This window comes from Gymnogyps californianus, chromosome 4 (assembly GCF_018139145.2).
Source record: "Gymnogyps californianus isolate 813 chromosome 4, ASM1813914v2, whole genome shotgun sequence".
In the NCBI taxonomy this organism is placed as follows: domain Eukaryota; kingdom Metazoa; phylum Chordata; class Aves; order Accipitriformes; family Cathartidae; genus Gymnogyps; species Gymnogyps californianus.
Genome location: NC_059474.1, coordinates 60,872,161 through 60,884,558, shown reverse-complemented (window position 1 = coordinate 60,884,558; position 12,398 = coordinate 60,872,161). Strand labels below are relative to the sequence as shown.

Genomic DNA, 12,398 nt, shown 5'->3' with positions numbered 1-12,398 from the left:
TTTTCCAATAAACCACCACAAAAAAATCCAGTAATATGACCTGGAAGGAGACATCTGAAGACCTGTTAAATAACTTACCCATATGAGTGCTGTTTTGCCTTTGAGATCTAAGGACCTTTCCTTCACTGTTAGAGACTGGATCTGAATCTGATGTTCCTTTGAAGTTAGGTACTCCGACATCCAAATCATCCATTTTCTGTTTAGTAAGTGCTTCAACCCGTACTTTTCTGTTCTTGCCTTTCTTACTCTCTGTCTTCTCCTTTTCAGAGGGCTGAGATTTAGAAACAGGAGTTGCAGAGCCATCTTTTTTTGATTTTTTGTTCTTATGGGGTATTGAAAACCAAGAATTAAAAGATACAGCTTCTGATTCATCAATTAAAAATTCACATTCATTTTCTATTTCTATATCTTGATCTTTCACAGGAGGAGGTGATGGCGGTGATATTGAGGCTGAATACCTAAAGAAAGGAGGGTCAAAGTATTCACATCATTTGGGGGAAAAAAATTGACTTTCAATCTTGCAAATCTAGTGGTGACTCTAGAACACCTAAACATGCTACAGGACATTCCTCAGACGAATTACTATAAAGTTCATCATTCACTGCCGTTTAGCTTTCAAAAAGAGCACAAGGCGTGCTTCTCCTTGCTTTGCCTCATATTCACACCTCATTATTTCTCAGATGCTGGATAGTCAACTTCCTAGCTAACCGGTCAGATCCATATTGGCTCTGAAAAAGACTGCTTGATCGCTGCTAACTTCAGAATCACATAAGGTTTTCCTGAATCCTCCAACCTACCTATCAAAACATCTCAGGCTCAATCTGAAACACTATTCAACAGCTACATACTATTTTAGTGGCAGACAAAAGCAACAGCACTGTTAAATCCTAACAGCACAAAACTTTGAAACAGCTTTGTCCCAGCTGAGTCCCCTCCCAACTTCTTGTGCTCCCCCAGCCCACTGGCTGGTGGGGCGGTGTGAGAAGCAGAAAAGGCCTTGACTCTGTGTAAGCACTGCTCAGCAATAACAAAAACATCTGTGTATTATCAACACTGTTTTCAACACAAATCCGAAACATAGCCCCATACTAGCTACTGTGAAGAAAATTAATTCTACTCCAGCCAAAACCAGCACACAACTATTCAAACCCTTTCTCAAGTGGCATTTTTCAGTAATATTGGACTATCCCAAAACATTCTCCCAGACCATGTTTATAGATAAAAGGATGTTGCTCCAGTACTCAGGACTGGGTTATTTTACCAGCAAATTATGTTCCATATTAAGCCTCAAAACAAACCTTTTTCCAAGCGTTCCTGTTGCTACAGCTGCTAAGACAGCTGAAGAGAAAGACTTTTCTTTCTGTACAGAAGACGTAGCAATATGTTCTGTTCCTTGCATAAGAAGAACCTGCTCATCTCTCCCAGTCTGAGGTGCTTCCAAATTTTCAACTTCCACGTGGCTCTTCACTGCAGCAGGAGTATTTTGATCATCAGAATGTAATCTATGTATGAGAAACAGCAATCAAATATGATGCTTTAAATCCTGAGTGCACATTAAAGTATCATGTGGATGGACAGATGCTATCATTTTCTCCTGCTGACAGTGTCTCACTTCTTATAAATGAGCTTCCATTTGGTAATTTGCTGGAACACAGGTTAGCAGTATTACTTCCCAGCATAGTAGCAAGCATCTAAATCAATGAGGCAACATGGGGTCAGCTTGTGACTCTTGATCAAAGTGAGGGCTGCTCAGCAAGACAAATTCCTAATTTTAGGAGAATGTGCTTCAGAAATTGTCAGGTTTCCTAGACCCTAGGTGCACTCTCTTCCCAATCTCACTCCATCAATTGGAGTCAATGGGATCAGTGTCAGCCCTCTCTATGATCTATCCCAGAGATTCAGTCCTCCAGGAAAGCAGAACTGCAGGATGGGATGGGATGACTGGCCGCTATTGCAGCCGGGCTTCAAATTTTCCAGAGAGGAGATAATGATCACAACTGAAGTTGTTCTACTTTGTATAAAACATTTGTATATTCAGAGCAAGAGGAAAAATGACTGCTCATTTCTGCTTTAACAAATATTTTGTTAACTCAACGCTGTCAACAGGATTCACTGAAAAAGTCTAGACTATCCAAGAAGCTGATAATCTGGGGCACTTCCCTGCAAAAAAGGAGTTCAAATCTATTCTGACGGGCTTCCTGCACTTGGGTACTGCACTTCTGGGAATTAACCCTTATCACCAGAGTCACAGAATGGATGACAGAATGGTTTGGGTTGGAAGGGACCTTAAAGATCATCCAGTTCCAACCCCCTGCCACAGGACACCTGCCACTATACCAGGTTGCTCACGGCCCCATCCAACCTGGCCTTGAACACTTCCAGGGAGGGGGCATCCACAACTTCTCTCTGGACAACCTGTTCCAGTGCCTCACCATCCTCACAGTGAAGAACTTTGTCCTTACATCTAATATAAATCTACCCTCTTTCAGTTTAAAGCCATTACCCCTTGGCCTATCGCAACAGGCCCTACCAAAAAGTTTGTCCCCATCTTTCTTATACGCCCCCTTTAAGTACTGAAAGGCTGCAATAAGGTCTCCCCGGAGCCTTCTCTTCTCCAGGCTGAACAACCCCAACTCTCTCAGCCTGTCTTCATAGGAGAGGTGCTCCAGCCCTCTGATCCTCTTTGTGGCCCTCCTCTGGACTCGCTCCAACAGGTCCATGTCCTTCCTATGTCGGGGGCCCCAGAGCTGAACGCAGTACTCCAGGTGGGGTCTCACCAGAGCGGAGTAGAGGGGCAGAATCACCCCTCTCGACCTGCTGGTCATGCTTCTTTTGATGCAGCCCAGGATACGGTTGGCTTTCTGGGCTGCAAACGCACATTGCCGGGTCATGTTGAGCTTCTCATCAACCAACACCTCCAAGTCCTTCTCCGCAGGGGTGCTCTCAATCCACTCATCACCCAGCCTGTATTTGTGCTTGGGATTGCCCCAACCCATGTGCAGGACCTTGCACTTGGCCTTGTTGAACTTCATGAGGTTCACATGGGCCCACCTCTCAAGCCTGTCAAGGTCCCTCTGGATGGCATCCCTTCCGTCCAGCGTGTCGATGGCACCACCCAGCCTGGCGTTCTCAGCAAACTTGCTAAGGGTGCACTGAATCCCACTGTCCATGTCACCAACAAAGATGTTAAACAGCACTGGTCCCAATACTGACCCCTGAGGAATGCCACTTGTCACTGGTCTCCACTCTGACATTGAGCCATTGACCGCAACTCTTTGAGTGCGACCATCCATCCAATGCCTTACCCACTGAGTGGTCCGTCCATCAAATCCATGTCTCTCTAATTTAGAGACAAGGATGTCGTGCGGGGCAGTGTCAAATGCTTTGCACAAGCCCAGGTAGATGATGTCAGTTGCTCTTCCTTTATCCACCAATGCTGTAGCCCCGTCTTAGAAGGCCACCAAATTTGTCAGGCATGATTTGCCCTTGGTGAAGCCATGTTGGCTGTCACCAATCATGTCCTTACTTTCCATGTGCCCTAGCATAGTTTCCAGGAGGATCTGCTCCATGATCTTGCCAGGCACAGACGCGAGACTGACTGGCCTGTAGTTCCCCAGGTCTTTTTCCCCTTTTTAAAAATGGGGGTTATGTTTCCCTTTTTCCAGCCAGTGGGAACTTCCCCGGACTGCCATGACTTCTCAAATATGATGGATAGTGGCTTAGTCACTTCATCTGCCAGTTCCATCAGGACCCACGAATGCATCTCATCAGGTCCCATGGGCTTGTGCACCTTCAGGTTCCTTAGATGGTCTTGAACCTCATCTTCTCCTACGGTGGGTGGTTCTTCATTCTCCCAGTCCCTGCCTTTGCCTTCTGCGTCTTGGGCGGTGTGGCTGGAGCACTTGCCAGTGAAGACTGAGGCAAAAAAGTCGTTGAGTACCTCAGCCTTCTCCATATCCCAGGTAAGCAGGTCTCCTCTTCCAGAGAGGGCCCACATTTTTCCCTCGTCTTCCTTTTATCACCAACATACCTATAGAAGCTTTTCTCGTTGCCCTTGATGTCCCTGGCCAGATTTAATTCTATCAGGGCTTTGGCTTTCCTAACCTGATCCCTGGCTGCTCAGACAATTTCTCTGTATTCCTCCCAGGCTACCTGTCCTTGCTTCCACCCTCTGTAGGCTTCCTTTTTGTGTTTGAGTTTGTCCAGGAGCTCCTTGTTCATCCATGCAGGCTTCCTGGCAATTTTGCCTGACTTACTCTTTGTTGGGACGCATCGCTCCTGAGCTTGGAGAAGGTGATCCCTGAATATTAACCAGCTTTCTTGGGCCCTTCTTCCCTCCAGGGCTTTATCCCATGGTACTCTACCAAGCAGATCCCTGAAGAGGCCGAAGTCTGCTCTCCTCAAGTCCAGGGTAGCAAGTTTGCTGTGCAACTCTCCTTGCTGTCCTAAGGATCTTGAACTCCACTATTTCATGGTCACTGCAGCCAAGGCTGCCCTTGAGCTTCACATTCCCCACCAGCCCCTCCTTGTTGGTGAGAACAAGGTCCAGCATAGCACCTCTCCTCTTTGGCTCCTCTATCACTCAGAGAAGGAAGTTGTCATCAATGCATTCCAGGAACCTCCTGGATTTCTTATGCCCTGCTGTGTTGTCCCTCCAACAGATATCGGGGTGGTTGAAGTCCCCCATGAGGACCAGGGCTTGTGAACGTGAGGCTGCTCTTATCTGCCTCATCCGCTTGGTCTTCCTGGTCGGATGGCCTGTAGCAGACCCCCACTATAATGTCACCTGTCCCTGCCCTCCCTTTAATCCTGACCCATAGGCTCCCAGGTTGGCTCCTCATCCATCCCCAGGCAGAGCTCCATGCACTCCACCTGGTCATTGACATAGAGGGCGACACCCGCTCCTTGTCTCCCCTGCCTGTCCTTCCTAAAGAGCCTGTATCCTTCCATTCCAACACTCCAGTCATAGGAGCCACCCCACCACGTCTCCGTGATGCCAATAAGATCATAGTCCTGCAGGCGTGTGCACGTCTCTAACTCTTCTTGTTTACTCCCCATGCTATGTGCGTTTGCATAGAGGCATTTAAGTTGGGCCCCTGATGAAGCTGACTTACTGGCTGGAATTCCTTTGTGCTGCTCTTTAGGTGCTCTCCTGCTAACCTGTGATCCCTCTCCAGGCTCTGGGCATCTATTGCTGGTACTGACATCAAACTGGTAGGAGTGGGATGGATTGGGGTTCTCCTTCCCCAGCAATTTTAGTTTAAAGCCCTCTTCACCAGCTTGGCAAGCATATGACCGAACATGCTCTTCCCCTTCTCTGACAGATGGACCCCATCACCCCCCAATAGACAAAGTTTCTCAAAGCGAGTCCCGTGATCTAAGTAGTCTAAGTAGAATATTTAATAAAAAACAATTCTGCCCTTTCTATACCCAGATATGGAAATTTTCTAAAAAGCTTGGAATTATTTTTTATGAGTTCGTAATCCAAACTCATAAATGATTGAAGCCACCGTGTTAATTTACCATAAGGGGTGAGGAGGGACAGGGGATGGGGACACGACACTACCACCACATTCAGCTCTACTTACATATGTACAGGAGAATTTTTCACTTCCTCCACAAGAAGAGGTGATCCAACAGACCCACGATCATCCTCAGGGTCCGAAGACATGGCAGGACTTTTGCATCGTGCTTCAACATCTTTTAATATATTATTTGTTTCTCTTTTAGACACAGGAGACTTTGTTTTTTTAGAATCAGCTACGTAATCATGTACTGCAGGCTTCAGGGGTGATTCATATGACCATCCTGCCATATATATAGAATAGGTTTAATTCTTCTACTCAAAACCTTACAAAATCCCAAGAAATAGTTACGCAAAAAACCTTAATTCAATAATAGTGCTACCAACCTCTGCTGCTGACTGTTTTTAGTGGTGATGCAGGTAAGGACTCTGCAGAATTACAGGCTCTTTTCACAGAGTTAGTTAACCCTGCCTTTGGCTGTCATAGTCGATAACAAATAATGAGACAAAGTAAAATATTTGATAAAGCAACAGTATTCTGACAGGACTATAACTTTCTACAGAACACGACATAATTTCCTTCCCTTAATTCTTACTCATTTGAAGCATAGTTCTATTTTAACTAAACACTTCAATTTTCTATCACATAAGAATTCCGAAAACTAAGTGTAAATTTCAACCAACAGGTAAAACAGCGTGTGCAGTAAAAATCAATTTGCAGCTTTGAACAGACATCCTGCTAGCCTACAGGCAAGCCATTTACTCTTTTTCATTAGAAGGAATTAATTTAAACAATTTAATTCACCTTTATTAAGTCAGGCTGATGTTTTGCAAGAATTACTTTGAGATTATACGGTATTCTAACATCAGACTAAAGTAAACAAACACGATTATAAAGGATGCCTGTTCTCAACACTGCTATTAATAGAATATCCTATTTTTACAAAAGTCTACTAGAATCAACACATTAAAACTAAATATACAAACTAGATTATTGGCATCATTCTCTCAGCACATTAACAAGTCCTTCAACTTGTTTCCACTCTTCAACACAGTTACAGATATACAAAGTTATTGTACAGATAACTGTTTATCAGGAGTTGACAAGCTGCTTTTATACAAGAATCATCTTTCAATTTTACTATCCATCGAATAGCTAAGAACTGTGTCCATATATCTGGCAAAGTGACTGAAACCAACCCCAATGGAGTCCAAGACAGCCATACCCACCAGTTATAAGGCAGCATGCTTCAACCTGAGACCATGAGAAATTTAACTATCCTGGACAAAAAGCTGAAAAAGCTTTCATTAGCAAAAACCCAAGAAAATAAGCTATTAAATAAATCTAGTTATAGAATATTTACTATTAGAGCACAACAAACTAAGAAAAAAACGTTACCAACAACTATTACAGAAGGTTAAATTATAGCCTATATACTAATACAAGTAACATATGGAGCTTATTCATTCAACACTCATACAGAACTAAATGCTACGGAACTAAACTTGTACCCAAGTGAAACTGTACCCAATGCTATGCTGTGACACTGCCATAACTAATTTACCCTTTGGCTCTGTATTGAAGTCCTCTTCTCGTTTCTGACAATAGGAGTTGAGCAACAGGCTGCACTCGGAGAGCTTATTGTAAGATCACTGCCACAACCTATAAAGAAAAAACTATAAATAAGGGATTCTTGGAATTGTCCAGGTTTCATTTATTTTAACAAGTTGCTAAGGCTTGTTAAGGTCACGTAAATCGAAACAAGAAAGAAACCAGCTATTGGGGAAAAAATTACCTTTATAAGACAGCTAAGACACAGTTTTAAGCGGCTGCGAAGGTGGAGCTTCTAAAGACTATGAGAAAGACTTTATTTTTATCCACTTTATCTTTATTTTTTATTTCTATTTATTTACCACTAAATATAATACAAGGAAGAAATTCGTTTTTTCTTTAACCAGCAAATTAAGCAAAACACCAAATAAAAGCTTACTTTCAAAACAATCCTGGATGACTTTCAGTACGTTTTGACCTGGCTGTATATCAATCTTATTTCTAGAAAGAAGAGGGGAAAAAAAATATTTTGAATCAAAAATACTAAGTGTTCCTATCCCAGCAATATAAAAGCAGTAAAGTTCTTACTACTTAATACTTTAGATTATTATTTCCACTAGCCCCAACTTCAATATATTTTTACCTACCATTTCCATGCACAGATATCTGCAAAGAAACTTGTCTAAATAAGGGTTCCAGGAGAAAAAGCCCCACTGTCACAGAATATGATGAGGTTAAAGAAATCGCTCTATGTGAAAGAAAACATACAACTACTGCGACAGCCCTCAGGTAAGAGAGCTTTGGGATGAATAGAGATTCTCACTTGAAATAAATAAATTTTTTAAAAAATCAGTGCTCAAGTAATGTTGCCTGCGCAGTGATCCAGTCTCAGCAGACCCAGAAACGAAATGTGTAGGCTGCACATCTATCCCTTCATACAAGGAGTCACCCTCTGCTTCTCTTTCTACCACTTCTCCACAGTTACTCTGTGCTTCAACAAAAGTTTCAGCAACAAGAATTGGCTAGAGCTATCAAATCCATAAGCAAGCAAACAGCTCAGCTGCTTGGATTACTATTTCAAACCTCCCCAGGACAAATGAAAATGGCAGAAATGATCCACTAGCCAGACCACGTTGATCAAAACTAAAATAATAAAAGCCACGCAGTATTTCTCCCATAATGATTATTATACGCCTTTAAAAATAGGTAATTTGGTAAGCTCATGAAATGCATGTCTGAAAATGGATTTCAGTAACAAAAAGCTCATGGACTTCTGACATGCCTTTAAAGAAAGCTACAGCACCGCAAATACTCAAACTCACCTCTAACATTTACCAGCAAGGGCCAAATAAGCTAGAACTCTGTGTGGGCTTCATTTCTCTACCTCTTGAAAGGCAAAATGTTTGCACAGACTACTGCTTCCGCGCTCAGGCAGCCTAGTTAGGGGTAGCTTAGGTATAGCTACACCACAGTCTGCTGCCTCAGCAGAGGAATACAAAGGAAATCCTTGGTGCTTTGTCCCCCAGCACAATTTGCTCCTCCCACTGCTAATGAATGCAAGAAGTTTGGGAAACATCATATGATCAGTTCAATAAGACACACCCAACAGTTTTGACATTAAGCTCTCCAACAAAAATCAACATAAGTTTTCCAAACAATCGTATCTAAGAATAAAATTTTAAATGTACATTACCCTCCTCCATGGCAGAATCTTGCTCTGTAATCTTTTTTAAAATGATTCTGTGAAGAAATAAGAACCTTTTTTTACTAAGCATGGTGACACTCGACAGAAAAACAAATAAGCGACCAACCTCCTGTTTCTTGTGTAAGCAAGTCTTGAGGATTCTCGATCCATCTGAAACTGGTGGGAGTTACTGCAACCCTGTTTTAGAACGCTACAGTAGCTACAACCCATGTGACAACTGCCAGAAATTCAGCTTTCCTCAAGAACCATCAAGCATCTGTTGCATTTAAAGTCAGAGAGACTTACAGGAGACTTACATGATAGAAATCACAGAGAATCTAAGGATTTGGTTAACACTTCTGTGATGACTACAGAAATAATCTTTTAAGTAAGGAAAAGGAATGAACTACCACAAAGCAAGCTAGGACATAACCTTACAACATATCCTCTGCTCTGTGAGAACTGCTCACATGGAGATTCTGACCCTGTGTTTATCACAGGCAAGAGCACATTGACAGGCAGTGAGAGCACATCAGCTGTTTCATGGTAAAACTAAAGTCTCAATTAACTACCAGCACTTCTTCATATACTTGAACCCCGAGTATAATCAATGTTATTCAAATAGCAGACATGACTCCAGTCATTATCACCACAACTACAGTAATAATAATTCAAACAACAGTATATTATCAGCGTTACTTTCTATGCCAACAAATGAAATAAAGCCTACTGAGCTGGGAACAAGCAAAGACTGTAGAGGATAAAAACAGGAAGGAAGGGCAAGTCAAGAAAAATTAAAGAGCTAAGCAGACCGCAGTTTTTCACCAATGTGCCAAGAAAATGTCTCAAAAAAATTCTAAATGTTTAGCTGAAAACCAATTATGACCTCTTCACTTGTGTAAACTGGAATAGAGTATATGTGCAGTGTGGAGATCACCTAGTCCTAATACAACAGAATTCAGCACGTTTTTCCTACGTTTGCCATACTGACATTACTTCGCACTTCTTTGTGATTCCTCTTTGGATATTACTTCTCATAATAAAAATAACCAAAACCACATAAGGATCTATTCCATTGCAAATTTTCAACATCAGCTTAAAATGGCAGGAAGAAACTCTAGGTCACACAGGAAAACGACTGATGAAAAGTCATCACTTCAGAAACAGTGCAGAACCACAGCAAATCAGTCACTCAGGCTCAAACTTCTTCCCCTTGCAGGAGAGTGCAGTATAATCAACTGGCAAGCAACCTTTCATGAAAGAAAATGAAAAATTCCTGTAACGGATCTAAAAGAGCTTTTAATAGTTTATTTATTGTTATGTTCATACCCTGCTACACATAAAGAGCTTCTGAAACCTAAGTTCCCCGTGTGCCTCTGACAGAGGACGATCGGAGGAAGATGAGTACGTCTCTAGCGTGTCTAGGGAAGAGTCACTGGTTCTTTACACGCTAACCTGTGAAAGGAGTAGATCCAGAGACGAGCGACAGGCGCAGCTGCAGGCAGCCTAAGGGAAACGGGGCTCCCAACAGAAAAGCCCTCAGAGCAGAAGTGTTTGTGCCAGCAACTGGGGCCAAGAGAGAGGACAGAGCACTAACACCCGCCCCGCTTTTCTCAGAGGGAAGCGGGGGACCCCTAGAGCCTCACCGCGCCGGCAGGGGCGGAAGGACGGCCCCGCGGGCCCGCCCGCCCCTCAGGAGCGCGCTGAGGAGAGGGCCGCGCCCCGACTGTCACGGAAGGGAACGGCTGCTGCCCCCAACACACCTCCCCCTCCTCCCGCCGCTTCCCCCACGCCCGCGCTCTCTCACCAAGGCCTCCGCCATCCCGGGCCGCCGCGACGAGGACGAAGACACCCCGGCCGCGGGACCCGGCCACGCCGTCGCCGTCGCCCCCGCGCCCCCCTCGCCGTTTTCAAACCTCGGCCGCCTTTCCGCTGCGCGCGCGTACCGGCGACAGGCAGCGCACCGGCCACGCCCCCTTCCCTCCGCCCCATTGGTCGGCGGCCGCCGCGCGCCGAGGGCTGTTCTTTTGCGCGCGCGCCCCCCCGCGGACCGTTGTCGCGCCTGCGCAGGAGGCAGCGGCTCCCCACCCCACCCCCCGGCCTCTTTACCGGCTCAGAGCCGCTTTCCTTCCGTGAGGAGAGGCGGCAGGCGGCGGTACCCGTTCTTTTTTTCCCTCATGGGAAACGCCAGTTCAAATCCCCGGGCTTCTAAGCGCTACAAAACATCTGCAGTCACCACAGGGGGTAGCAATTTTTTCTTTAAAAATTAGTGAAAAACTCAACAATGAGCGAAAACAACTGCTTGGGAACATAACACCACAATATCTTACAGCATCTGCAAAAGACAGCCCAAAAATATAATTTTAAAGGATGCTTTTTATCACACACTGGCAAGCAGTGGACTAAGTGCTGGCTCAGCAGCAGCAGCCTTGCCAAGCAAAGGTGCAGGTACACATGTTCATTAGCTTTTCTGCAACATCCAACAGCAAAGTCAAATTCTGCCAAACACAATCAATAGAGAACATGTACAAAAATCTGCAATTTAGCGAAAATCTGATAACATGTACCTGTCCCCAGCCACGTTTAGAGATGACACGGAGAATTTACTTCTGCATGTAGGGCTGAACTCTTCTGCTAGAGCTGGTTGGCAGCTACCTGATCTATCACAGATCACCTTACCAGCTAATTATGTACTCATCTCACACCTACACACAGCTGAGAAACAGAAAAGGCCATGAAGATGTTCAACAAAAAACAAGCCTTTTTTGTTTGTTTGTTTTTTATCATGTTTGCTTTGCAACCAGCAACCAAACACCAAGTCTTGTCATCCCTATTCTTTCTGACTGCTAAGGGGAAAGCCAGAAACTAAGATCACAGGCCAGATCACAGGTCTGTGGAATTGATGGAAATTTCACCCCCCATTTCATCAGGACCAACATTTCATTCCTGAACTACCATCTTCCTTCACTGTTTCTTTAAAGGCTTTGGTATATTAGCTCTTTCACAATGAAAGTCTTCTTCCTACATGCACATTGCTAGGTTAATTTATCCTTGCCAGTTATAAACAACCATAGGTAGATTTATTTCCAATATTACTTTTAGTGTCCTGTAATCCCCCTAGCCATTTGCTAAAGAAAGTTCAACTCTGATAGTCCCAAAGTTAATCCATGCTCCCAACAAAAAATTTGAATATTATTTCAGAGGCAGCTGAGAGCAATCTCCCCCCTGGCAGCAGCCCATGAAAAGTCCAGTGCTGTAAGCCATAAAAAGCAGGCTTTTCCGCCAAGACACCCATCACAGTAATGTTGCACTTTTGTACCAGCATGCTCATCATTTGGATATCTCCCCTTGAGCAAACCCGAGGAGCACACCCCAAAGGAAAAGATCCTTTTAATCCATTCAGTCTGGTTCCCCCCATCATCATACGCCAAGCAAAGAGTCAGCGGTGTGTGCTGACCTAAAAGCAAGTACAGAGACTTCCTCTTTGAGGTGCTGCTTTTTCCTACCCCCTCACCGGGGCGAGTTCTCTGGCTGAGGCTGATACAGAGCACACGGAGAACAACGGCGGGGGGGGGGGGGCGGCGGAAAAAAGCACAGCAACAGAGGATATCCAGATCTCCTGCCGAGATATCCAAAGG

General features: G+C 44.3%; 1 protein-coding gene across 3 annotated transcripts in view; it reads right to left on the bottom strand.

Annotated features, from left to right (window-relative positions):
• CENPC (centromere protein C) overlaps positions 1-10,600 on the bottom strand; it is a 32,618-nt gene extending 22,018 nt beyond the window's left edge. For 2 of the 3 annotated variants that reach the window (XM_050895854.1, XM_050895855.1), the window contains exons 1-8: positions 10,568-10,600; positions 8,770-8,816; positions 7,516-7,577; positions 7,090-7,187; positions 5,912-6,002; positions 5,589-5,808; positions 1,299-1,502; positions 79-458 (exon numbers count right to left, since the gene is read on the bottom strand). In XM_050895854.1, coding sequence (XP_050751811.1) covers positions 79-458; positions 1,299-1,502; positions 5,589-5,808; positions 5,912-6,002; positions 7,090-7,187; positions 7,516-7,577; positions 8,770-8,816; positions 10,568-10,582 — 1,117 coding nt within the window. In that variant the 5' untranslated portion in view covers positions 10,583-10,600. The remainder of the gene's footprint in view (positions 1-78; positions 459-1,298; positions 1,503-5,588; positions 5,809-5,911; positions 6,003-7,089; positions 7,188-7,515; positions 7,578-8,769; positions 8,817-10,567) is intronic. The other variant, XM_050895856.1, reaches the window with a different exon arrangement.
• Between the last annotated feature and the right edge of the window lie 1,798 nt (positions 10,601-12,398).